Source organism: Entelurus aequoreus, linkage group LG12 (genome assembly GCF_033978785.1).
Source record: "Entelurus aequoreus isolate RoL-2023_Sb linkage group LG12, RoL_Eaeq_v1.1, whole genome shotgun sequence".
NCBI lineage: Eukaryota > Metazoa > Chordata > Actinopteri > Syngnathiformes > Syngnathidae > Entelurus > Entelurus aequoreus.
This window is the reverse complement of record NC_084742.1, coordinates 16,391,924-16,417,678: the sequence shown is the minus strand read 5'-3', so window position 1 is coordinate 16,417,678 and position 25,755 is coordinate 16,391,924. Positions and strand designations below refer to the sequence as shown.

Here is a 25,755-nt window from a genome sequence, read left to right as displayed (position 1 = left end):
GTCACCTTCTTTATCAAAGTTTTGGCATTTTGCAACATGCTCTGGTGGCCTATTTTGCGATCATACATCATAAAAAACAACAACAAACAAACTGAGTAACCATTGGAGGGATTCTTTGTTTAAGTCAGGGGTGTCAAAGTCAAGGCCCACGGGCCAGATCCGGCCCGTGATTGAATTATCTATGGCCCCTGGGATGATATTTGATTAGTATTAGAACCGGCCCGCAAGCCGCAGCTGCCTGCTGCTGTTTTGCATGCACCAATACTCCATCAGTGTTGGTGGTAGGAATTTTCAGAATGGGGTCCCAGGGACTCCATCAAGTCCCACTTGTTTGTGACCGTTTTGAAAACAAATGATAAATGTATGCATTATCCTGTTATATCTCACATTCTATATTGTGTTTTGGAAAAAGGTTGTCATAAACGTTACTTAATCCACTAAAAAAAATAATATAAAAGAAAAAAAATGTTTTATGCAAAAAACATTCCTTCACTTTCTTCTGTCCTTCATGGATCTAAACTTTACCGCTGCCAGTATTTTTTTCTATATTTTTATTGTAATATTTTCATAATGTGTTTGTTCTATTTTTGGCCAAAGTTAGACAAAAAAAACAATCTGAAGTTGTCTTTATTTTTTAGTTTTAATGCTGTGATTTTAATAGTCCGGCCCGCATGTTCACAGATTTTCCTCCATGCGGCCCCTGAGCTAAAATGAGTTTGACACCCCTGGTTAAGTACTCCATTTTGCGGAAACAGACGATTTTTTTTACACACAAATCACAAAAACTGGCAGATTTTTGGCGAAAATTTATTGGAAAACTAATTCTTAAAGGCCTACTGAAACCCACTACTACCGACCACGCAGTCTGATAGTTTATATATCAATGATGAAATCTTAACATTGCAACACATGCCAATACGGCCGGGTTAACTTATAAAGTGCAAATTTAAATTTCCCGCAAAATTTCGGTTGAAAACGTCTATGTATGATGACGTTTGCGCGTGACGTCGATGGTTGAAACGGAAGTATTCGGACACATTGTATTCCAATACAAACAGCTCTGTTTTCATCGCAAAATTCCACAGTATCTGTGTTGGTGAATCTTTTGCAATTTGTTTAATGAACAATGGAGACTGCAAAGAAGAAAGCTGTAGGTGGGATCGGTGTATTAGCGGCTGGCTGCAGCAACACAACCAGGAGGACTTTGACTTGGATAGCAGACGCGCTATCCGACGCTAGCCGCCGACCACATCGATGATCGGGTGAAGTCCTTTGTCGCGCCGTCGATCGCTGGAACGCAGGTGAGCACAGGTGTTGATGAGCAGATGAGGGCTGGCGTAGGTGGAACGCTAATGTTTTTATCATAGCTCTGACAAGGTCCCGTAGCTAAGTTAGCTTCAATGGCGTCATTAGCAATAGCATTGCTAGGCTTCGACAGGCGGCACAGCATTAACCGTGTAGTTACAGGTCCAGTGTTTGGTTCGGTGTCAGGGGCTTATTTATTTTGTTTCTATCTGCATTTAAGCACGATGCTATCACGTTAGCTCCGTAGCTAAAGTGCTTCACCGATGTATTGTCGTGGAGATAAAAGTCACTGTGAATGTCCATTTCGCGTTCTCGACTCTCATTTTCAAGAGGATATAGTATCCGAGGTGGTTTAAAATACAAATCCGTGATCCACAATAGAAAAAGGAGAAAGTAAGGAATCCAATGAGCCCTTTTACCTAAGTTACGGTCAGAGCGAAAAAAGATACGTCCTGCACTGCACTCTAGTCCTTCACTCTCACGTTCCTCATCCACAAATCTTTCATCCTCGCTCAAATTAATGGGGTAATCGTCGCTTCCTCGGTCCGAATCGCTCTCGCTGCTGGTGTAAACAATGGGGAAATGTGAGGAGCCTTTCAACCTGCGACGTCACGCTACTTCCGGTACAGGCAAGGCTTTTTTTTATCAGCGACCAAACGTTGCAAACTTTATCGTCGATGTTCTCTACTAAATCCTTTCAGCAAAAATATGGCAATATCGCGAAATGATCAAGTATGACACATAGAATGGATCGGCTATCCCCGTTTAAATAAAAAAAATTCATTTCTGTAGGCCTTTAAAGTGGTGTGCATGAAAACTATATACGATCATTTATACTATTTGTGTATGTGTTCTATCCATTTCACAGGGTTTACGCGGTACGCCGGGTGAAAAGGGCGAAACAGGAGAAGATGTAAGTCCACAGACGACAAGAAAGACCACTAACATATGGAAAATGTGAATATTTTCTTGTCTTTTTTTTTGTGTTTCCCACATAACGACCGCGACACTTAAGGGTTTCGCAGGCTTGCCCGGTCCTGTGGGCATTGATGGCGCACCGGGTCAGAAAGGCGAGAAGGTGGTGACTCCCAGGAGATATCTACATTTAATATGTCAGGATGCGACCGCTCTCTAAAGAATGTCAACTTTTGCAGGGTGTAGATGGCGTGGGCATTTATGGTGCTGTGGGTCCTCGCGGAGAACCAGGAGAGAAGGTACGCCATTATTTGTGTAATTCGGAACATCTTATGACACACATACAGACTGATGGGGACATATTTGCGTGGTAGATTGAGATCATATACTACTGTGTTATTAGACTATATTAACGTAAATGTTCCTTTCATCCTTTAAAACTTTGTTTTACAGGGAAATGTGGGTGTCGCAGGACCAGTTGGCGCAAAGGTGCTCAACATTGTTTTGATTTTATTTCAGTGACAGTGTTTTGCAGCCTCTATCTATCTCACCAGGGTGAACTTGGAGAACAAGGCGTCCAAGGAGCCATTGGACCTCGGGTATGTCATTACTGTTCCTGATTCCTTTTAGTCTCGCATATTTTACCCTGACTTTCACTCGCTAAACTGCTAACGAGATTAAACCGAGTAACTGCGGCCTAATGGTTTTTGGAAATTAGCCATGCCGACTATTCATGTTGTCTGCAGGGAAAAAAGGGTTTCAAAGGGGAGCAAGGTGACGAGGTGAGCTCCATTCCACACACACACACACACACACACGCACACACACACACACACACACACACACACACACGCACACACACACGCACACACGCACGCAGACACTCACACACACTCATCTTCACAGTCCATTAGAAATATACAGAGGTCCTAAATAATTTGATTAAGGGACAATACAGTGTTAACATCCTTAAGGCAGTGGATGCTAAGTGAAAGTGTGGAGCCTTTTGGGTCTCAAATGAGCAAATGTCCTATTTTTAGGGGGGACAAGGAACGAGAGGACCCATTGGACCGCAAGGACCCACAGTGAGTGTGATCTTGTATTTATATTTGGCAGACGCACTAAGAATTGGACAGGAATATCTGGTTATTGTTATGGCTGTTCCTCTGACACGTAGGCACACTGTTCCCGTCTCTTAAATTAGAGCGTGTCACAGAGATGCAGGTGATTACACTTGATTGTGAGCCTAATCGTCGAAGCTTCAATGGGCATCTTTCATAAATGGCACATTTTGTCCTGCATGACTGATTTTAATTTGACGCAGACACACTCAGCCCCACCCCGCCCTCTTGTTCATCACAAAGGTCGCCATTGTGGCACTTATCTTGTTTTTTTATACCCTATTCAAAAAGTCTACATGAACAGATAACAGTAAAATTAACTGCCTTTGCTGCTATTTCCCCGGGTTCTTGTGGATGCAAAAGCTATATGTCCTTTATTTTCCACAGGGGCCAACAGGACCACTTGGGTTAAAGGGAGATGAAGGTCCCAGAGGAGCCCCTGGAGACCCCGCCAAGGGTGTAAGACTAGCATTTTGACATATTTCTCCCCCATATCAGCACTAAGAGCCTGATCTAAGATCCCAAATAATTGAATATTAAAAAGTATTATGCATGTACTACAGGTGTTCTGTCCAATCGAGCTGCTTTGCCAAAAACTGCTACCAGTTGCTATTCCTGTTTAAACAACAGTGATAAAAACGGAAATGTAAGCTAACATTATTTGCGCTTCCTCACGCTGTAATTGTCTACATGCTTTGCTTACTGTTCGTTAATATACAATGTGAACTTTTTAATGCTGTGCGGGCCTCATTTACTAAGATCCAAATACCACACAGTGAACAGTGGGTGTATTGTGTGCGATTTACTAACACTGTGCAAGTGGTGCAGACCGCCCTATTTAAATGAGGACTTTGCATGTACTACACGGGGAGGCATCACCACAAAGACACTTATTTACTGCACATTTTATCAGGTGTTCTGTTATGTAAGCAAGAAACATGTACCACTTTTGATGGGCATTTTAGAAGCAGTCGTGCAGTGCATCTACATTGAAACCACTTTTTAAAAAATGTTACCGCTAAAGGTGCCCTCATTGGAGAGAGGCTGCACTTACTCCGCTCAAGATGCAAAAAATGCATACTTAAAGACGTTTTTTCTCATATAAGAAATATTGTAATAATATATATTGTATGTGAAAAAACTAATGTAATTAAAAAAACACTAAAGGACACCAATATACATCAATTTAATTTGTTTTAATCAGCCACTTAAATGGGAACTGCACTTTTATTGGGATTTTGCATATTGTTCACAATCATTATGAAAGACATGATGACAGATGTATTTTTTTTAATGCGTTCTAAATATTAAATAAATGCAATCAAAAGTTCACTTACAATGGAGCCGCTATATTCTGCATATAAAGCTATTAAAAAAAACATTTAAACACCTCCATTAAGGTTTTATATACACAATGTAAGTATATATGTAATGTAGTACTGGGCACATTCATGATATTTAATATTTACGTATTTTGCTCATTTTAAGCATATGCACCGCATTCATTTAAAAAATGCATCACGTTTGCTTTTTTTTTAACTACATCACTGATTACTGCTCACTGCAGTCTTTATGAGAGCCAACAAACATAAGAAAACATCACTTACTGTGCAAGGTATGCTGGCATTAGGATGCTGACTACTAGGATGTTCATATATTCCCATTTAGATTAAGAATGACTCAAAATCTTCACTATGAAAAAGGGGTGGAACCAAGCGTCTTTTTGTGTCGTTCTCGCCATTTCCGGACCTAAATTAGCTGTCGTAGTGTACCAACTTGTCGGAATAGGTCCTTGTCCTTTTGGTATCTAGGTGAGAGGCATGATTTATGATCCAGAACAGTGGTTAAAAAATATTTTCGAGCCCAAGATCCCTAGTCTCAGCCAAAAACCAAAGTGTTTTATTTTTATGGCCAATTGCAAACGGGTCACACTTTGGGCACCCCTGCTGTAGAAGCAAACTTTGTATTGCTATTATAGTCGTAGTACCTTAGTGTATTTGTTCATCCTATGGTCACATATGGGACGTGAGTCAGCCTACGTCAGCACGGGAAGTAGTAAAATCAGCTGTTTACCTTGCAGGTTTTTCCTGTGTGATAAATAGGGGATGAACAGGGAAGTCCATCTTTAGCTGCTGCCCTGTTTGATCATATATTACCGCCTTTGCACATGCCAATGTTTGGTTTTGTATGCACAAGGAATCAACACAAAATACGTACTTTGGAGCAATGTTCACAGACTCCAGTATTTGGCTTGTTTGCTTCCTGTCGCAGACGAGCAATGATAGTCATGGTTGAGGTAAGAGTTGTTGGATGTTGGATGCTAGAAAATGTCCATTGCATTACAACAATCAGCCTTAATGCATTGTTGCATCTTGATGATTTTTGAGCATGACATGCAATGCGTGTCTGCGAGACGAGCGGGTGTGTGCAGCCGTGCTCAGGTGACAGGGGACGGTGTTGAGAGGCTAAAAGAGAGATGTTGTTCAGTGGTTAAAATGCTTGCCTGAGGGCAGGTCTGTTGGTCATTCTCCGGGTGGGTTGTCTCTGATGTCATATTAATAAAAATGTTTTCCTAATATTTTCGGGATTGACCGGTAGGGTCCCAAAGATCTAGTTAGCTATCGAGGGGTTGGCGACCCCTGATCTAGAATAAAGTTTGACAAGCAAGGAAGCAGCTGATCAGTCGATCATGTCAACATTGGCACTCAAGTTTGTGATCACGGCGCCGCTATAAATAGTTCATCTGTGTTCAAGCTTATAATAATATCACTAATGCTTGGTTAATATTCAAGTCACAAAATGTAAATAGAGTATTGTTGGCGCTTTTTGGATGGTTATTTATGGGGTTTTGTGGGCAGAATAGAGGACCTTCCATTGACTCCGCTGTGAGCAGAATTTTATTTATGTTTACTCACGAGTTAGAATGTATTTTATAAAGAATACATCCGTCGTCATGTCTTTCATAATGATTGTGAAGGATAGGCAAATTTCAAAAAAAGTGCAGATGCCCTTTAAGACCTCTAACAGCTATATGATTATAAAATTATGTTGCTGAATATTATCTAATATTTTCTTATTTCTAACCATCCAAAATGTTAACACACGTTAAGTAGATCAGCTTTACATGCGCTATAAGGTTTGCGCATGCTTTAGTACACAAAACCTTTAGTATATCCTAAGTGTCTACAAGCTTACTGGTCAGAAAACACAGTGAAAGAAATATAATTTAAAATAATTACTTGTAGCGCGAGTGGTATTTTTGATTTGTTTCAAGCAAAACTTTAGCATTGATGCCCATGCATGCGCATGCTCAGTAGCGTTGGGTAGCTCTTTTTGACAAAGCAGCTTGATTCGTCAGAACACCGGCTGTTACCAGGTAGACACTGATTTCCCTCCACATTCACGTTATTTTAAAACTTGTGGTGTTCTATGATTTCATGACGCAAGCAGCACACAACTATAATCTATGCCATCATTTCTGCAAAACTGGAGCGCACCCTACTTTTAGCACGCTCAAGATGCGATTGTGCACTGGAAAGATCCAGGTTCAAGAAAATACACGTTGCAAGAATTGTTTTCATATAGGAGATATTTTGATAATACACTATATTGCCAAAAGTATTTGGCCACCTGCCTTGACTCACATATGAACTTGAAGTGCCATCCCATTCCTAACCCATAGGGTTCAATATGATGTCGGTCCACCTTTTGCAGTTATTACAGCTTCAACTCTTCTGGGAAGGCTGTCCACAAGGTTGCGGAGTGTGTTTATAGCAATTTTTGACCATTCTTCCAAAAGCGCATTGGTGAGGTCACACACTGATGTTGATCGAGAAGGCCTGGCTCTCAGTCTCTGTTCTAATTCATCCCAAAGGTGTTCTATCGGGTTCAGGTTAGGACTCTGTGCAGGCCAGTCAAGTTCATCCACACCAGACTCTGTCATCCATGTCTTTATGGACCTTGCTTTGTGCACTCCTGCACAGTCATGTTGGAAGAGGAAGGGGCCCACTACAAACTGTTCCCACAAGGTTGGGAGCATGGAATTGTCCAAAATGTTGTGGTATCCTGGAGCATTCAAAGTTCCTTTCACTGGAACTAAGGGGCCAAGTCCAACTCCTGAAAAACAACCCCACTCCATAATTCCTCCTCCACCAAATTTCACATTCGGTCCAATGCAGTCCGAAATGTACCGTTCTCCTGGCAACCTCCAAACCCAGAATATTTAAGAGCGAGGAAATTTCACGACTGGATTTGTTGCACAGGTTGAAATGACTGAGCTCCTGAGAGCAGCCCATTCTTTCACAAATGTTTGTAGAAACAGTCTCCATGCCTAAGTGCTTGATTTTATACACTTTATACCGGGCCAAATGATTAGGACACCTGATTCTCATAATTTGGATGGGTGGCCAAATACTTTTGGCAATATAGTGTACATATGTCTACTATATGAAAAAACAAACGCTATTAAAAAATGCCATAGTTTTGGGTGTCTCCTCTCTTAACTTATTTACCGTATTTTTCGTAGTATAAGTCGCTCCGGAATATAAGTCGCACCGGCCAAAAATGCATAATAAAGAAGGAAAAAAACATATATAAGTCGCACTGGAGTATAAGTCACATTTTTTGGGGGAAATTTATTTGATAAAACCCAACACCAAGAATAGACATTTGAAAGGCAATTTAAAATAAATAAAGAATAGTGAACAACAGGCTGAATAAGTGTACGTTATATGACGCATAAATAACCAACTGAGAACGTGGCCTGGTATGTTAACGTAACATATTATGGTAAGAGTCATTCAAATAACTATAACATATAGAACAGTGGTTCTTAACCTGGGTTCGATCGAACCCTAGGGGTTCGGTGAGTCAGGCTCAGGGGTTCGGCGGAGGTCAAGACACACCCGACTCATCGTGTAAATACAAACTTCTCCCGTATTACGGATACGGCAACAGCTGACTGATTTGCAGGTGTGTAATTTGTTGTGAGTTTATGCACTGTGTTGGTTTTGTTGTTTGAACAAGGTGATGTTCATGCACCGTTCATTTTGTGCACCAGTAAAAAAACATGGTAACACTTTAGTATGGGGAACACATATTCACCATTAATTAGTTGCTTATTAACATGCAAATTAGTAACATAATGGCTCTTAATTAGTCATTATTAAGTACTTATTAATGCCTTATTCGGCATGGCCTTATTATAACCCTAACCCTCTAACCTTGACCCTAACCCTAACCAAATAACTCTAAATTAAGTCTTTATTACTTAGAATATGTTCCCCTAGTGTCCAAATAACTCTAAATTAAGTCTTTGTTACTTAGAATATGTTCCCCATACTAAAGTGTTACCAAAAACATATAACTTTGTCTTGAATTTGAAAATAAAACATTTTATTTTTCACTAAAGAAGGGTTTGGTGAATGCACATATGAAACTGGTGGGGTCGGTACCTCCAACAAGGTTAAGAATAAATAAATAAAGAACCACTGATATAGAACATGCTATACGTTTACCAAACAATCTGTCACTCCTAATCGCTAAATCCCATGAAATCTTATACGTCTAGTCTCTTACGTGAATGAACTAAATAATATTATTTGATATTTTACGGTAATGTGTTAATAATTTCACACATAAGTCGCTCCTGAGTATAAGTCGCACCCCCGGCCAAACTATGAAAAAAACTGTGACTTATAGTCCGAAAAATACGGTAATCAACTCAAAGATGGAATTGCTGGACGATTGTAATGTCTGATATTTTAATTTCTGACAGAAATATGTCGACATGAGCAATTGTCATATTGCAACGATTGTTTCCTTCTGACCGTGGTGCAGTCATTTCTCCACAACCGAGCCAGTTTGCACGTACTTTCCAAATGCACAAAACAGTTTCAGGCTTACAAACTCACATTGTGAGCGCTAAATGACTGTATTGGCATCTTCACCTCCTATTATTGTGGGAATTCTAATGATTTGCATATATTCTGCATGTACATGACTGACAGACCAGGTAAATGGATTGCGCTCAATATTTTGCTCATTTAAGATAATGAGCAAAGAAGAGCTGCACGACTTAGCGCTATGAAGTTTGCATATCTTTTAGTACACGCAAACCTTTAGTAGATCAGGGGCCGTACTTATCAAGCTTCTTAGAATTACTCCTAAGAAGTCTGCTAAGAGTTGACTTAAGAGTAAATAAATTCTTCGCTGAAAGCTGCACTTAAAAGTTAGTTATCAAGCGTCTTACTCACACTTTCAGCGAAGTGTAGGACTGAATCTTAAGTGTCACACTCAGAGCTGAATTATGACATTACTATGTGCCGTAAACGGAATTTTAGGTGACGTCATTTCTGTGTCCATAGAAATGACCAATCACGGAAGGGAATCCGTTGTCTAAGAATAAAGAAATATCTTGGAAATATTTAAGTGGACAATGGGAGTGTATATTTTGACAATAAACTACAAAATAATACAAAACAAACTAGTCCCCGTCGGCACTCACGCTACCGCTCCCTCTCTTCTATCGCCCACACACTCACTGACGTCACTCACCTCACGGCCACACACATACGCTACTGTCATAACATTTTCTTTCCAATTCATTAATTAGGCAACTAATTTGAAACTGGTGTGGGTGGCTCTATATATACTAGCCCACTGCAGCCACATGCAGAAATCAACAAAGAATCGAAAAGTATTAAATCTGTGACAAAAATAATATCCGCTCTGTCTAAACGATACCGTTTGATCAGCTGCTCGTCTTAAAAAAAAAAAAAAAACATTGTTCCGTTCCCTGAACGTTCGCGCACGTCTCTCTCGCCTCAGTGCCATCCCCTGCTGGGAACTCCTAACCACTTAAGACACCTCTGAAGGTCTCTTAAATATCGTGGAGAGTAGGAGTGATTCTTAGACTTAAGAACGTTGATAAAAAGCTTTTATTCTTAAGCTTGAGAGTAGGACTAAATTTCGCAAATTCTCAGGACTTAAGTGTAAAATGGCACTCTAAGAAGCTTGATAAGTACAGCCCCAGGTCTTAAATGTTCTATGTTGTCTTATCACAACAGATTATTGGACCCGCTGGAAAAAAGGGCGTTCGGGTGAGTACTTCCTGCTATGTTGTTTATGGCCACACTTAATTGTATGAAGATGAACTAGTCAACTGAAGTTATTGTTTGAGAACCTTGTCATTAAATCATTACGGCTCTTCTCGCACTCCTCTGGGTGCGCCTATCAAACACAATTAAGACTTCCCCTCATTAGCTTTTGCTGAATAACTCACTGAGCCTTGGAGCCGTTTCAAGAAAAGACCATTTGCGGTTTCAAAATGTCTTCCGCCATTTTCCCCAATGACCATAGTCTCCAATTGATGTGTGGCACACTTCCCGTCCTGCAGGGAGACGTCGGTCCAGTCGGTCCTTCAGGTCTTCAGGGAATAAAGGGTGGACAAGGAGACAAAGGAGAAAAGGTTTTTTTTTTGTTTTTGTTTTTAAAGTCGCTGTTCATTAATGTTAAAATCTGCAGCTCTGGTTTAATTTATGTATGCAGGGAAATCCAGGTTTTGGGATTCCAGGGCAGAGTGGACCAAAGGGAGAGAACGGAGAGAGAGTGAGTCTGTCATTAAATCATCAATATTTTGATGCATTTATACACTGTATATTATTCCTATCTTTCATAGGGAAATGTGGGTTTATCTGGAAAACCAGGACCAAAGGTAACATGAAACCACCTAATATCATTGTGTACAAAACACCATAATTTAATGATTTGTGCTCAGGGACAGGACGGCTTTAAAGGTGACAAGGGTGATATTGGGTCACTGGGAAATCCTGGACAACCAGGATTAAGAGGTAAAGATGTAAGTAAATCACAGAGGTGGTTTCATTTGGAAGTTTCGTTTCTTACTATTGCAAAAAAAAAAAAAATTGCGCCTAACATATTTCAACTAAATGTTCATGGGAGATGACTGTTTCAGTGCAATAAACCTTGTTGACTTGTGTTTAGGGGGAACATGGACGTAAAGGAGAACAAGGGATTAAGGTGCAGTAAGGGTCTGCTCCAAACATTTTAATGTGGCGTTCACAGCCTAGTAAACTAGGTTTGTCTGTCACAGGGGGAACAAGGACCACACGGACAACCTGGTGACCGAGGAATTAGGGTATTTTCCAAACTACTTCTGCAAATAAAACAACAATATTTAGTGTTTCCCACAGTCGCAGGACTGCAGTATATTTGTGGCGGTGGGTTGAGGGGGCGTTGTCTAACTTGCACAATTGACCGTTACGCATGTGAAATACAAATTAACTTTATTCTGTTTTTTTTTTGTGTGTGTGTTATTTTCTATGTTTCAACGATTACAGTGAGTGCTTCTGAAAGTGTCAAATGAGACCAGAAAAAAATCACAAGATTTTCCGCTTGTTGCTGAAAAACTGAATTTAAATTAGTCTCCAATACTTGCTAAATATAGCAACCAATGGCCTGATCTACTATGACCCCAAATAACAAGTGCAAAGTATAACATTGTATGTACTATTAGTTGGTGTGTTGCAGTTGATCTACTAAAACTGTGGGCCTGATTTACTAAGATTCAAATATTTTGTGGTAAACAGCATCTGCAATCTATAAAATAGCGTGTACTATTTATTAGTGGGTGTGTTGTGTGCGGTTTACTAACACTGCGTGTGCAATTTAAAAGTGGTGCAGACCACCTTATTTAAATGAGGATTTTGTGTGCACCATATGGGGCATCACCACAGAGACACTCATTTACTGCACATTCATTTTATCATGCTCCTACCTGCAGCGTGTTGCTATGTTTTCAAACAAGCAGGAGACATCTACCACTTTTTATGGCCATTTTAGAAGCAGTCTTGCAGTGCATCTATACTGAACAAAAATATAAACGCACCACTTTTGTTTTTTCTCCCATTTTGTATGTGTTGAACTAAAAGATGTAAAAACTAAACAAAATACCTATTCCTCTCAAATAAAGCTGTGTTAGTGAGCATTTCTTATTCGCCAAGATAATCCGTCCCACCTCACGGGTGTGGCATATCAAGATGCTGGTTAAACAGCATGATTATTGCACAGGTGTGCCTTAGGCTGCGCACTGTCTGAAATGTGCAGTTTTATCACACAGCACAGGTGTTGTTCCCTAATAATAGCAATTTGGATAGCTAGCCTTAGCTGTCATTGAATGTATATTCTATCATATCAACATCATGACTGCAAATCCTCTTTGACTGCTTTTGTACGTGTGCGCTTACTTGTTGATGAGGACTGGGTGAGTGACGGCCGTAAACACCAATCATTTTATTCGGGCGGGTAAACATTTTTAGTACATAAACTCTGTAATTTAAAAAAATATAGACAACTGTCAAACAAATGTGTTTCAAATGAGTGTTAAACAACTAATGGTAACATAAGCTAGCAGGGGGTGTTCTGGTTATATTTGTTGCTTTGAAAAATGTAAGTAAGATGCAAACAGCACCTTTAAGTCCTCTAGTAGCTATTAAATTATAAATGATGCTGCTGAATATTTTTATTTCTTACCGTCCAAAATGTTGACACACACACGTAAGACGCAGGATTGTTGTTTGTCCATCTGTGCAGTGCAAGCACTGATCCTTTAGCCCTGTGTGAAACTCAGTTTGCACGTCCTTCGCACACATGCTAAATAACACGCAAAATAGTGCTCTCAAAACGGTGATGAGTGTTGACAAGTCATATTGCGCGTGTTTAATAATATTATTTGCACCTTCCCCTCCCAGTATTTTCGTCGTTTTGATGATCACCATATATTTTCAATATTAACAAAGACAGAGACGCACACTGGATTGCGCGCCTTAGTCTGCTCACTTAACAAACGCAATCCACTTTGCACATTTTTAGTAGATCAGCTTTGCGTGTGCTGTCATGTTTGCACATGTTTTAGTACACGCAAACCTGTAGTGTGTGTGCAATTAATAAGAAGTGCATATTTAAATAAGGTTTTTGCTGGTACTACAGGCTGTCACCAGGGAAACATTAATATAGTGCACATCAATGACATCACACTCCAAAATGTGTTTTTTAATGTTGTGCAACATGCAGCACACATCTTTAATCTGCGCCACCTTTTTTGGGCTATGTTGAAGCGCGATCAAGACAACAACCTGTTCCGGGAGACGTTGGCAATAACTTCCATGGTGTACTGAATGATCCAGAGGCAAGTAAATAAATGTTGCAAGAAGTTTTTTCAAATGTATACAAAAAAAAAAAAACGCTGTTTAAAATAAATGCCAGCAGACACCAAAACGAAAAAACTAAATCGTTTAGGTGCCATGCAGCATTGCTGGATAGATAGTCCAAATATGTTGATATGCAACGAATGGAGGATTCTCTCTCTGTCATTTGTCATTACACCGCTTGCCTCCTTTATTTATGCGTAACTGTCCCAGTTTGTACGTACTTTCTTATTCTCTGTCACACCAGGTGAGGTGTGTTAAGAAGTAACATTATGATGCCATCTACTATACAGTGTTGGAATGACAAGCTACGTTTACAGACAGTCCCGTTATAGTGTGTTTATGAGGGAAGGCAACAGATATCTGGTCCAAATGTATTCGTAACAGGCTGCCACAAAATAATACATGTTTGGGAAACACTGATATTACAAACATATGCATTTTAAAAACTCATATTTGAGGGATAAGTTACGATTCTACTGTTCACAGTGAGTTCAATTTTGATTAGGGACCACTGGGATTACCAGGACAACCAGGAGACCGAGGACAAAAAGGGGATACTGGGAATGCTGGTATAACTGTAAGCCCTTGTCATGTATCCTATAATTAATTCTAATAGGATATGTTGATAAATTCAAATAAAACATGTTTTATCTTTGTTTTCTTAAAGGGGCGTGATGGACAGAAAGGCGAGCCGGTGTGTGTTTTTGCATTCATGAGCCGTCTCATAAACTGTCATGGTTCTGATCCCCTGCATTGCTTTGTCATTCACGATAACAGTTTTGATATGTCGCCTCTTTGTTTGAGCTTTTTGTGTGTGTGTCACTGTTCAGTGCGCCCTCTATTCCCTCTTGTCCTGCGTGTTGAGTGTGCATTGTGACGTTGTCATTTGATTTTAACATTTATCTCCGTGTGTGTGTTTGTGTGTTTGTGTTTATGTGTGCTGTCGTCACAAAGGGAAAACCTGGACCTCCGGGAACACAAGTAAACAAACCGTTTATAGTCATGTGTCATCAGAGCAGTCATGTTTAACAAGGCCATTTGTCGCAGAGCTCATAAAGTTGAAACAATAAACAAAAACAAATGAACTACATTCTGGGAAATCAGTGCTCTCAATCAAATCCTTTGCCTATTTTTTTCAGGCGACTGGAGACAGTATTCTGACCCGAGTGATTCAGGTACCTAAATATGACGTATATTTGATTTTTTTTTTTAACTCAATCAAACCTCTCTTCCCGCTCTTGTTTCTATCAGGGCGAGCCGGGACATCCAGGTTCAAGAGGAGAAATAGGCCTACCTGGACCAAGGGTGAGTGTCCCATTTCCTGTTATTTCATAGGCCGTAAAGAATGTGTACATTGTCAATCAATCAATCAATCAATCAAGGTTTATTTGTATAGCACCTTACAACATCACAATGGTGCACAAAGTGCTTTACAGCAGTGGTTTTCAACCACTGTGCCGCGGCACACTGGGGTGCCGTGAGATACACTACCGTTCAAAAGTTTGGGGTCACATTGAAATGTCCTTGTTTTTGAAGGAAAAGCACTGTACTTTTCAATGAAGATAACTTTAAACTAGTCTTAACTTTAAAGAAATACACTTTATACATTGCTAATGTGGTAAATGACTATTCTAGCTGCAAATATTTGGTTTTTGGTGCAATATCTACATAGGTGTATAGAGGCCCATTTCCAGCAACTATCACTCCAGTGTTCTAATGGTACAATGTGTTTGCTCTTTGGCTCAGAAGGCTAATTGATGATTAGAAAACCCTTGTGCAATCATGTTCACACATCTGAAAACAGTTTAGCTCATTACAGAAGCTACAAAACTGACCTTCCTTTGAGCAGATTGAGTTTCTGGAGCATCACATTTGTGGGGTCAATTAAACGCTCAAAATGGCCAGAAAAAGAGAACTTTCCTCTGAAACTCGACAGTCTATTCATGTTCTTAGAAATGAAGGCTATTCCACAAAATTGTTTGGGTGACCCCAAACTTTTGAACGGTAGTGTACATTCTGGTGTGCCGTGGGAGATTATGTAATTTCACCTAATTGGGTTAAAAATATTTTTTGCAAACCAGTAATTATAATCCGCAAATGTGCCGGTGTTGCGTGTCTGTGCTGTCTAGAGCACGGCAGAGTAGCCATGTAATACTCTTCCATATCAGTAGGTGGCAGCAGGTAGCTAATTGCTTTGTAGATGTCGGGAACATGGTTTGTCGTGATCACAATATGCGGGAGGCAGAGTGCAGGTAAAAAGGTATCTAACACTTAAACCAAAAACAAACAAAAGGTGAGTGCCGCTAAGAAAAGGCATTGAAGCTTCGGGATGGCTCTGCAAAATCAAACTAAAACTGAACTGGCTGCAAAGTAAACAAGAACAGAATGCTGGACGACAGCAAAGACTTACAGCGTGTGGAGCAGACGGCGTCCACAAAGTACATCCGTACATGACATGACAATCAACAATGTCCCCACAAAGAAGGATAGCGTCCGCACAATTTAAATAGTCTTGATTGTGAAAACAAAGCAGGTGCGGGGAATAGCGTTCAAGGAAGACATGAAACTGCTACAGGAAAACACTAACAAAAGAGGAAAAGCCACCAAAATAGGAGCGCAAGATAAAAACACTACACACACGAAAACAGCAAAAAACTCAAAATAAGTCACGGCGTGATGTGACAGGTCGTGACAGCACACTTACTGTGAGACAAGAGCTATAGTGATGCATGCTTGGTTATGGTTTAAATGCATATCCAACAATTGCAAGAACAACTTTTTACTGTCAATATCGACTGCTGAGTTTAATTTTTTTAATGTTTTCTGCTGGTGGTGTGCCTCTGGATTTTTTCAATAAAAAAATTGTGCTTTGGCTCAAAAAAGGTTGAAAAACATTGTTTTACAGGACAATAATAATAATAATAATAATAGATTTTATTTGTAAAAAGCACTTTACGTTGAGCAAACAACCTCAAAGTGCCACAGTGTTAAAAAAAAGAAAAAGAAAATAGTAATAATAATAATAATAAATAGTCAAGAGTCATAGAAGCGCTCTTCGACTCAGAATTTTCATAGTCAAATGTGATTTGTAGGATTTTGCCCATAATCGACGATCAGTTGAATCTATGGCGTTTTTCTCTGAGAAATAAACAGATTGTGATGATATGTAGTACTGTATACTGACTGATCACTATAATGATATATAAATGATAAATGGGTTATACTTGTATAGCGCTTTTCTACCTTCAAGGTACTCAAAGCGCTTTGACAGTATTTCCACATTTACCCATTCACACACACATTCACACACTGATGGAGGGAGCTGCCATGCAAGGCGCTACCAGCACCCATCAGGAGCAAGGGTGAAGTGTTATGCCCAAGGACACAAGGGACGTGACTAGGATGGTAGAAGGTGGGGATCGAACCCCATTAACCAGCAACCCTCCGATTGCTGGCACGGCCACTCTACCAACTTCGCCACGCCAAATAATAATAATAAAATATAATAAAAATAAATAAAATATAAAACTAGAAACAGCCCAATAGCTAGAACCAGCATGCATATCTATAAAAATCTATAAAAAGGTTTTTAAGCCTTTTTTAAAAGCATCCACAGTCTGAAGTGCCCTCAGGTGGTCAGGGAGAGCGTTCCACAGACTGGGAGCAGCGGAGCAGAAAGCCCGATCTCCCATAGTTTGTAGCTTTGTCCTTGGAGGTTGGAGGAGGTTAGCCTGTTTGGAGCGGAGGTGTCGTGTGGAGGATTTGGGGGTGAGCAGTTCTTTAAGGTAGACGGGGGCATTTCCATGGAGGCACTGGTGAGTTAGTAAGGAGATTTAAAAAGCAAGTTAAAAGCAAGTAAAACCACACATTTTAAAACAGTAATAATAAATACTTACCTAAATAAATAAATACTACTTCGTTAAAAGCCCATTGAAACATATGTTTTTAGTCGAGATTGAAACGCTTCTAACGTAGGCCAACGCAGTGCTCCAGGCGGGACACGAGGACTGCATGGTCCACAGTGTCAAAGGCAGCTGTAGGATCCAAAAGGACAACAGCATTTTAGTGTCAAGGGCCATAAGAATGTCATTTTGGACTTTTAGTAATGCTGATTCTGTGCTGTGGCGACTCTTGAATCCTGATTGAAACTTGTCCGCAATATCATTGAGGGACAGATATGGCTGAAGTGCTTCTCGGAGCTGTTACAGTATGTCTGTGTGAAAACTAGCAGAATCCTCATCAAACTTTTTGTTTTGAGGTACCCTCTTTAAAATGTCTTTCATAGGGTCCAGAGGGTAAACCCGGACTCCCAGGATCCTCTCTGGTTGGTGCACAAATTCCTTAAAAAACCTGCATATGTCGGCAGTACTATTTATTCCCATGTGTCACCATGTGCAGGGTAGTTCAGGAAGAGATGGACTTGACGGTTCACCAGGAGAACCAGGCATGAAGGTCATAATGACACACATGCATTTACAAGATGTGTGCTGGCTTCTTAATTGGCTCATCTGATGGTTTATTTTAAACACAGGGTCAAACGGGCGAGATTGGTGTGGTAAGTATGCTAAATAAGTTCATCAGCAGCACGTCTGTTATGTTCTCTACTTGTTTTTTTACCCCCATTAGAAAGGAGAAAGAGGCGAGCAGGGTCGTATTGGAATTGCAGGAATGCCTGGATTACCAGGAACTCCAGTAAGACATGAAATATTGTTGCCAAAAATAACTCCTCGGAGTGAGACATCCCCAATATTTGAAGTTGCGTCTTTCCAGGGAAGAGCTGGCATTGATGGGAAGCGAGGACTGCCGGGAAAAGATGTGAGGAGCTTTGAAATGTGACTGACGGGGATGTTTTTGCTGACTGAACTCAATGTAGAATGATTTTGCAGGGAGAGAGAGGACTAAAAGGAGAAGAAGGCAAACAGGTCCCTCAAATGTATCACAAACTACAGGGAAGTTGGTGTTTTTGCTGAAATGCACTTTTTGTTAATCCTTTGTTTTTCTATTCCAGGGCGACAAAGGGGACACAGGCTCAAATGTGAGTGGTTTTGAGGTTGTACATGGCGAAACAAAGTGAAAAGCTTAAGTTTTGCATCACAGGGAAAAGATGGCAGTAAAGGAGAGCCAGGAGCACCTGGGTTGCCTGGCAAGCAGATGCTCGTCACTGCAGAGGTAAACCATCGCCTACGGTCTTTTCTCTGTCAGCACTCGATGCTAACTGCATTATCCGTTCACAGGGCGCCACCATCGACGAAATCCGACGAGCCTTTCCCGTCCCCGTGGGTCCTCCAGGGGCCACTGTGAGTAACTATGCGTCTCTCCCTTTGGGTGTCAGTAATCACATGTCCCAACACCTCTCTTGTTTCTTGTGTGCTGAGTAGGGCTCTCCCGGAATGAAGGTAACTAGGAAATGGGCTGATTAATAATTCCAGGCGCTTTTTTGCTCAAGTATCTCTTCACTGCAGGGGGATAAAGGAGAAGGAGGCACAAAAGGAGAAAAGGTGCAATAAGTCATGGTTACTTTTAAAGGATGTATATTAGTATATTTCACTGTGTTTTGCTTCTGTAGGGTGATGCTGGAAACCCTGGAAAATCCCTTGAGATGAAGGTGAATATTTAATATAAACTTCTATTGCTTTAATTTGAAGCAAGCTAAACAGCGCATTTCCTTTTCTCCTATTCAGGATATCGAAGTAATGTTTGAAGCTTATGGCATCAAGGTGTGTTTACATGAACACACTAAACAAAAGTTGATCGTATTTCTCAAACTTATTATATATTTTGGTCTCTAGCTGCCTTTGCTAAAGCTTTTGATCGAGAGGCTGCTACAAGGCAGCATGGACGAGCTCCTTCACGCACTTGGAGGCTCCAGGCAAACCAAGACAACCACAGAATCGCAAACGTCCAACGCCATCACGGAGTACACAGTATGTAGTGTAAACTCCACACAATGCAGGACATTACCAGCAAGCTCCTGTGAATGTTCTCAACCCAGCAGTCATTAGCTATGTGCACATAGATACAATTAATCAAATTAAAAGCCTAACCGTAATAAAAATGCGTCATGTAAACACACTAAGGTTGTAACGATTAGATTTGATCCGATATTTTTGGTTGCCGATACGATTCAGAGACGATATTATTTTTAAAACGATACGAAACGATACAATGAGTTGAAATAGATTTGGTAACTTTTTAGCAAAACAAATCAAGCAGTGTGACTGTGAAATAAATACTGGACACTAGACACTGCAGGGGAAGTTTTCTACATTCCTGTTACTTCTTATAAGGCAGGGGTGTCCAAACGTTTTCTACTGAGGGCCGCACACGGAAAAATTAAAGCATGTGGGGGCCATTTTGATATTTTTCATTTTCAAACCATAACAAAATATATGCATTTTTTATTTATTTTACCTTTACGGGTCCCGGGGACCATAAAGGGTCTCAGTCATTAGAATGTTAAAAATAAGTCAGATTATTATTTTTTTTAAATTATTTAACGCTTACTGTAAATCTCTATATCAACTTCAAGTTGATATAAAGTAATACAAATTCAAAAAAATGTTTTATGCTTTTCTGTCAAAAACAACTTAGTTTTTTTATAGTAAAACTTAAATATGCAGTATTTAGTCATTAGAGCCCTAAAAGATCAATAATGCAGGACACCATTGATTTTAATTATTTCATATTTTTGAGTAATCACAGTGAAAAGATAAATAAAAAATCACTAAATATATTTGGGATCCAAAAGGTGCCCCACTCATAAAGTGATAAATTTTTATTAGGTTTTTCTTTTACTTTCAACACTTAAGTTACGAGATCAACTTCAGATATATCTGTCGATTTTATGCTGAAACTATTATTTTGTATGTTTTATGCATTTTTGTCAAAGAAAACTTTGATGTTTTTATATGGCTACTACACAATATATGCAATATTTACCACATAAAACATTTTAAAGTGAAATATTTGAAGTATTTGGAGCCCTGAAAATAATTCATTATAACATGGATTTTTTGTCATTATTTTTTTTTTTGAGCAATGGCAAAAAAAGAAAAATGAAGAAAGACAAAAGAGAGAAAAAACAGCCTGCATGGCAGCTTTTGTGTCAACATTGCAACTTTTTCTCGTTAGATTTCACCCCATTCCACTTTTTTTAATGTTCTTTTTTATTTTTACGATAGTATTTCCAGAATGTGTGGCGGGCCGGTAAACAATTAGCTGCGTGCCGCAAATGGTCCCCGGGCCTCACTTTGGACACCCCTGTTATAAGGGAATTGTGTATAAATGATTCATGGATACAAACAAACAAGTAAACAACAATTAATGACTAATGCATTCACATCTTATTTGAATAAAGTGCAACCAACACTTTAGGTTGAAATAACGAGAAAACACTTTCTGCTCTCATTTTCAACATTCAAGCAATTTTTAATAAAAGTACAGTAGCCAACATTTAAACAGTAGATTTACCTTCTAAATAAAGTTCCTCAATCCGGCCATACAGTATCTGTTCTACGCCCTGGCTACGACGTCCCAGGCCCCTGGCCCCTCGCTTCCTAATTTCCCTAGCCTCTTTGATCCATATCTTGTATTTATTTCACTTCATCAAGTTATCAGTTAATGTTTAAGACTGTGTGTTCAAGTCGAACAGAACTGGACTGTTCATGTTGCCGTAGGAGTCTCACCTCTCATTTTCAGCATCAGTTAATATTCATAGACTAGATAGGACAGCTCTAGTCATAAGCATAACTTGATAAAACCTGCTCGGATGAGAGGCGAGACACGTTTCTCAGAACGGTCCAGTTCCAATCAATTCAGTGCCCTGAGTTTACATGTGACTTGTTCTTTTATTCACTGGCTGTGTTGTTTTAACAGAGTTCCGTGAAGTCTGACCTTTCCAGTCAGCCGCTGGTGGAACTGCACACCATGGAGGGTTTTGAGTTGGAACGTCCTACAAAGGTGATTGTAGTTTGCAGAGACACATCATACTGGTAGCTGTTTATAATATTGTTTTTTTTTCACATGTACTTAATTTGAAGGATTCCTGGAATGATACTGTAGAGGCTCCAACAATATGGACCATGGAGCCGCCCAAAGAACAGGCGGAGGAGCGTAATGCAACACTAAAGACGATGAATCAAACGTTGTTACTCAACGTGAGTGCAACTTTTAATCATACTACAAAATAGATGATACCTCACTATTCTCAAAATTGACATTATGTTTGAGTTAGGGTTGTACGATATACCGGTATTAGTATAGTACCGCGATACTAATGAATCATATTCGGTACTATATCGCCTCTAAAAAGTACCGGTCCCCCACCCCGCCGCACCCCCGTCATCGTCATGTCGTGTCATTTCTGGTTTATGAGCAGAGGAGCATGTTCGACAGCGCACAATCACGGCGTACTTACAAGCTGACACAGTGTAGACAGAAAAAGGAGAACGGACGCATTTTGGCTTAAAAACGAAAGATAAAGGTGAAGTTATAACACTGAAATGCCCTCAGGAAGAGGTGCTTTAAGACATGGCTAGCTAGCTAGCGGCAGACATCCATCCGCAGTCTGCAGTGTTTTAGCTACTTCTAAATCACTAATCCTCGCCTCCATGGCGACAAATAAAGTACGTTTCTTGCAAGTATCATCCCTGCAGGACGAGGAATAGCTAAACATGTTTCACTACACACCGTAGCTCACCGGCGTCACTGCTAATGATGCCGTTCCTGAATGTAAACAAATCTACATCAAATCTAATCTAACAGATCTACACCTAACATCCACTGTAATGATACCAAGTACAGAGGCGTATCTAGTCGATACTACTATGATTACATCAATATTTTTTAGAAAAAAATCTTCTTTCGTTTTTTAAAAATGTATATTATGTTTATAAACTCAGGAAATATGTCCCTGGATACGGGAAGACTTTGAATATGACCATTGTATGATCCTGTAACTACTTGGTATCGGATTGATACCTAAATTTGTGGTATCCAAAACTATTGTAAAGCATCCAAACAACAGAAAAATAAGTGATTATTACATTTTCAGTAAATGAACAAGTAGATTAGTAATTCATTTTCTACCTCTTGTCCCTCATAATTTTGACAAAATAATAGAATGATAAATGACACAATGTGTCACTGCATATGTCAGCAGACTAAATTAGGAGCCTTTGTTTGCTTACTTACTACTAAAATACAAGTCTTGTGTTGTATGTTTACTCTTTTGTTTAACAAACATGCAATAAGAAACATATGTTTAATGTACCGTAAGATTTTTGGTTAAAATAGAGCCGATAATGCGATTTTTTGTAGTCCCCTTTATTTATAAAAGTATTGAAAAGTACCGAAAAGTATCGAAATACATTTTGGTGCCTGTACTGGTACAAAAATATTGGTATCGGGACAACACTAGTTTGAGTATTCAAGTGCACCTGTGTTTCAGGACCCAGGAAGTGTTGTCCCTGTTCAGGTGAACTCCGGGAGGAAAAGCAAAGGACACAAGAGACGGGGAAAGGTAACAATAGAACCGCTATCTTGTAGAGGAAGTGCACGAGGAAAGTCCTCCTTATTTATTAACACTGACTATTATGTGTCACGGATGTTAACCAGGGCAAAGGAAATAAAAGACGACATAAGAGGCAGAGACATCGCCCGGTAAATGTCCTTGAAGGGTTCACACTGAGCATGTCCCACTCACACTGGCTTCCACTAACACAGCTGCATATGTGAACAAAGCAGTAGTTGTATTTGTTGGTTTACATTCTATCATTTAACCCTTTCATGGACAGTGGAGAGTTATTTGAAAGCTGTTTTCTCATATATGAATGAATATTAATGTCAAAGTTGCACATCAGTCGTTATAGTGGACGCTAGTGCAGTCCTTCTCAAATAGTGGGCGGACCTCCTTGGTGGGGGGGTGACATGCTTTTTTTGCTGTACCAACATATGATGAAGCGTATGTAGCACTTGGCTTCACTGGAACCATGGTGGGAGACGAGGAAAGACTGGTGTGTTGTTTCCTTTAATGTTAATAAACTTACAATGTTATGTAGAGGTATAATCATAACAATTTTATAGACAAATTATACTATTTATAGTCACAATGGAGAATGGGGGCGCAAAATATTTTCTTCTTCCTTGGGGGGGCATAACAGTAAATATTTGAGAAGCACTGTGCTAGTGTCACAGAATCGTGTATTAAGAGGGTATGGTTGATTGAAACTTTGATTGAAACTTTTATTAGTAGATTGCACAGTTCAGTACATATTCCGTACAATTGACCACTAATGGTAACACCCGAATACGTTTTTCAATTTGTTTAAGTCGGGGTCCACGTAATCAATTCATGGTACAAATATATACTATCAGCATAATACAGTCATCACACAAGTTAATCATCAGAGTATATACATTGAATTATTTACATTATTTACAATCCGGGGGGTGGGATGAGGAGGGTTTGGTTGATATCAGCACTTCAGTCATCAACAATTGCATCATCAGAGAAATGGGCATTGAAACAGTGTAGGTCTGACCTGGCAGGATATGTACAGCGAGCAGAGAACATAGTGAGTTCAGATAGCATAAGAACAAGTATATACATTAGAAATACATTTGATTATTTACATTTGGTTATTTAGAATCCGGTGAGGTGGGATGTGGAAGGGGAGGGTGTTAGTCAAGGGTTGAAGTTGCCTGGAGGTGTTGTTCTAGTGCGGTTTTGAAGGAGGATAGAGATGCAATTTCTTTTACACCTGTTGGGAGTGCATTCCATATTGATGTGGCATAGAAGGAGAATGAGTTTAGACCTTTGTTAGATCGGAATCTGGGTTTAACGTGGTTTGTGGAACTCCCCCTGGTGTTGTGGTTATGGCGGTCATTTACATTAAGGAAGTAGTTTGACATGTACTTCGGTATCAGGGAGGTGTAGCGGATTTTATAGACTAGGCTCAGTGCAAGTTGTTTTACTCTGTCCTCCACCCTAAGCCTGCCCACTTTGGAGAAGTGGGTTGGAGTGAGGTGTGATCTGGGGTGGAGGTATAAAAGTAACCTGACTAGCTTGTTCTGGGATGTTTGGAGTCTAGATTTGAGGGTTTTGGAGGTGCTGGGGTACCAGGAGGTGCATGCGTAATCGAAAAAGGGTTGAATGAGAGTTCCCGCTAGAATCTTCAAGGTGCTTTTGTTGACCAGAGAGGAGATTCTATAGAGAAATCTCGTTCGTTGGTTGACCTTTCTGATTACCTTGGTTGCCATTTTATCACAGGAAAGATTAGCTTCTAGAATGGAACCTAGGTAGGTGACCTAATTGTTCCTGGTGATAACAATGTCACCCGGCCAACTTGGTTTCAGACCGTCTCCTAAATTGTTCAAAAGGCACTGACGTGACGATAGAAATAGGGGCTAGCTGCAGACACTCAAAGTCGCGCCCACAGGGGTGACGACAATGGAAGTGAAACGCGTCTTAAAGATATGCTCACAGTGGCGTTGACAAGATGAGAGTGGACAATTTATTTGTAACGTGAACCAAAATGGCCAATGCATCGCACCATCGTGGTTATTATTTTGGTTGTTGAATTTATTGCTTTTTCAGCTGATTATATTTAACTCTAATTCTAACCAAAATTTATTTTCAGCAGTATTTTTTTTAAATTACTTTCTGATTTCCTCAATACATATAGTCTCTCCAGCTTCACTTCCGTTGTCGTCACCATTGTGGTCACGTCTTTAAGGGGGCGGGGCTTAGACTGGGGCACGACTTAGACTTAGAGTAGATGCGATTTAGGGCCTGATTTATTAAGATCCGAATACCACGCTCTTGACAGCGTATGCAAAAAGATAAAATAGCGTGCAGTGTACTATGAGTGGGCGTGTTGCATGTGATCTACTAACACTGCGTGTGCAATTGAGAAAGTGGTGTAGACCGCTTTATTTAAAGGAGGATTTTGCATGCATTTTATCACAGAGACAATCATTTTCTTCACATTAATGTGAATCTTTAGTCTGTAACACCTTTTCTGATTCGCAATATGGACAACAGAGACATATGCACACTGACACTTTCTGACACTTTTCCTTCACTTTTCTTTCACTTCTGCATTAAGTGCGCGAGGCTGTGGATCGCATCACCAGCGCATTCGTGCATCTGGAATGACTCAAATACAAGAAAATGCATTATGAAA

General features: G+C 39.9%; 1 protein-coding gene across 5 annotated transcripts in view; it reads left to right on the top strand.

Moving 5' to 3' along the window:
• Positions 1 to 25,755, top strand: part of col7a1l (collagen type VII alpha 1-like) — a 131,587-nt gene that overhangs the window by 70,267 nt on the left and 35,565 nt on the right. For 4 of the 5 annotated variants that reach the window (XM_062064897.1, XM_062064899.1, XM_062064896.1 and 1 more), the window contains 38 exons: positions 2,174 to 2,218; positions 2,321 to 2,383; positions 2,460 to 2,519; positions 2,674 to 2,709; positions 2,775 to 2,819; positions 2,967 to 3,002; positions 3,261 to 3,305; positions 3,729 to 3,800; positions 10,409 to 10,441; positions 10,738 to 10,809; positions 10,890 to 10,949; positions 11,020 to 11,055; positions 11,119 to 11,199; positions 11,346 to 11,381; positions 11,455 to 11,499; positions 14,076 to 14,147; positions 14,238 to 14,264; positions 14,525 to 14,551; positions 14,710 to 14,745; positions 14,822 to 14,875; positions 17,856 to 17,894; positions 17,969 to 18,022; positions 18,102 to 18,125; positions 18,197 to 18,262; positions 18,341 to 18,385; positions 18,457 to 18,492; positions 18,579 to 18,605; positions 18,668 to 18,739; positions 18,805 to 18,867; positions 18,949 to 18,966; positions 19,033 to 19,068; positions 19,137 to 19,175; positions 19,252 to 19,287; positions 19,360 to 19,494; positions 21,446 to 21,529; positions 21,610 to 21,726; positions 23,019 to 23,090; positions 23,186 to 23,230. In XM_062064897.1, coding sequence (XP_061920881.1) covers positions 2,174 to 2,218; positions 2,321 to 2,383; positions 2,460 to 2,519; positions 2,674 to 2,709; positions 2,775 to 2,819; positions 2,967 to 3,002; positions 3,261 to 3,305; positions 3,729 to 3,800; positions 10,409 to 10,441; positions 10,738 to 10,809; positions 10,890 to 10,949; positions 11,020 to 11,055; positions 11,119 to 11,199; positions 11,346 to 11,381; positions 11,455 to 11,499; positions 14,076 to 14,147; positions 14,238 to 14,264; positions 14,525 to 14,551; positions 14,710 to 14,745; positions 14,822 to 14,875; positions 17,856 to 17,894; positions 17,969 to 18,022; positions 18,102 to 18,125; positions 18,197 to 18,262; positions 18,341 to 18,385; positions 18,457 to 18,492; positions 18,579 to 18,605; positions 18,668 to 18,739; positions 18,805 to 18,867; positions 18,949 to 18,966; positions 19,033 to 19,068; positions 19,137 to 19,175; positions 19,252 to 19,287; positions 19,360 to 19,494; positions 21,446 to 21,529; positions 21,610 to 21,726; positions 23,019 to 23,090; positions 23,186 to 23,230 — 1,989 coding nt within the window. The remainder of the gene's footprint in view (positions 1 to 2,173; positions 2,219 to 2,320; positions 2,384 to 2,459; positions 2,520 to 2,673; positions 2,710 to 2,774; positions 2,820 to 2,966; positions 3,003 to 3,260; positions 3,306 to 3,728; positions 3,801 to 10,408; positions 10,442 to 10,737; positions 10,810 to 10,889; positions 10,950 to 11,019; positions 11,056 to 11,118; positions 11,200 to 11,345; positions 11,382 to 11,454; positions 11,500 to 14,075; positions 14,148 to 14,237; positions 14,265 to 14,524; positions 14,552 to 14,709; positions 14,746 to 14,821; positions 14,876 to 17,855; positions 17,895 to 17,968; positions 18,023 to 18,101; positions 18,126 to 18,196; positions 18,263 to 18,340; positions 18,386 to 18,456; positions 18,493 to 18,578; positions 18,606 to 18,667; positions 18,740 to 18,804; positions 18,868 to 18,948; positions 18,967 to 19,032; positions 19,069 to 19,136; positions 19,176 to 19,251; positions 19,288 to 19,359; positions 19,495 to 21,445; positions 21,530 to 21,609; positions 21,727 to 23,018; positions 23,091 to 23,185; positions 23,231 to 25,755) is intronic. The other variant, XM_062064898.1, reaches the window with a different exon arrangement.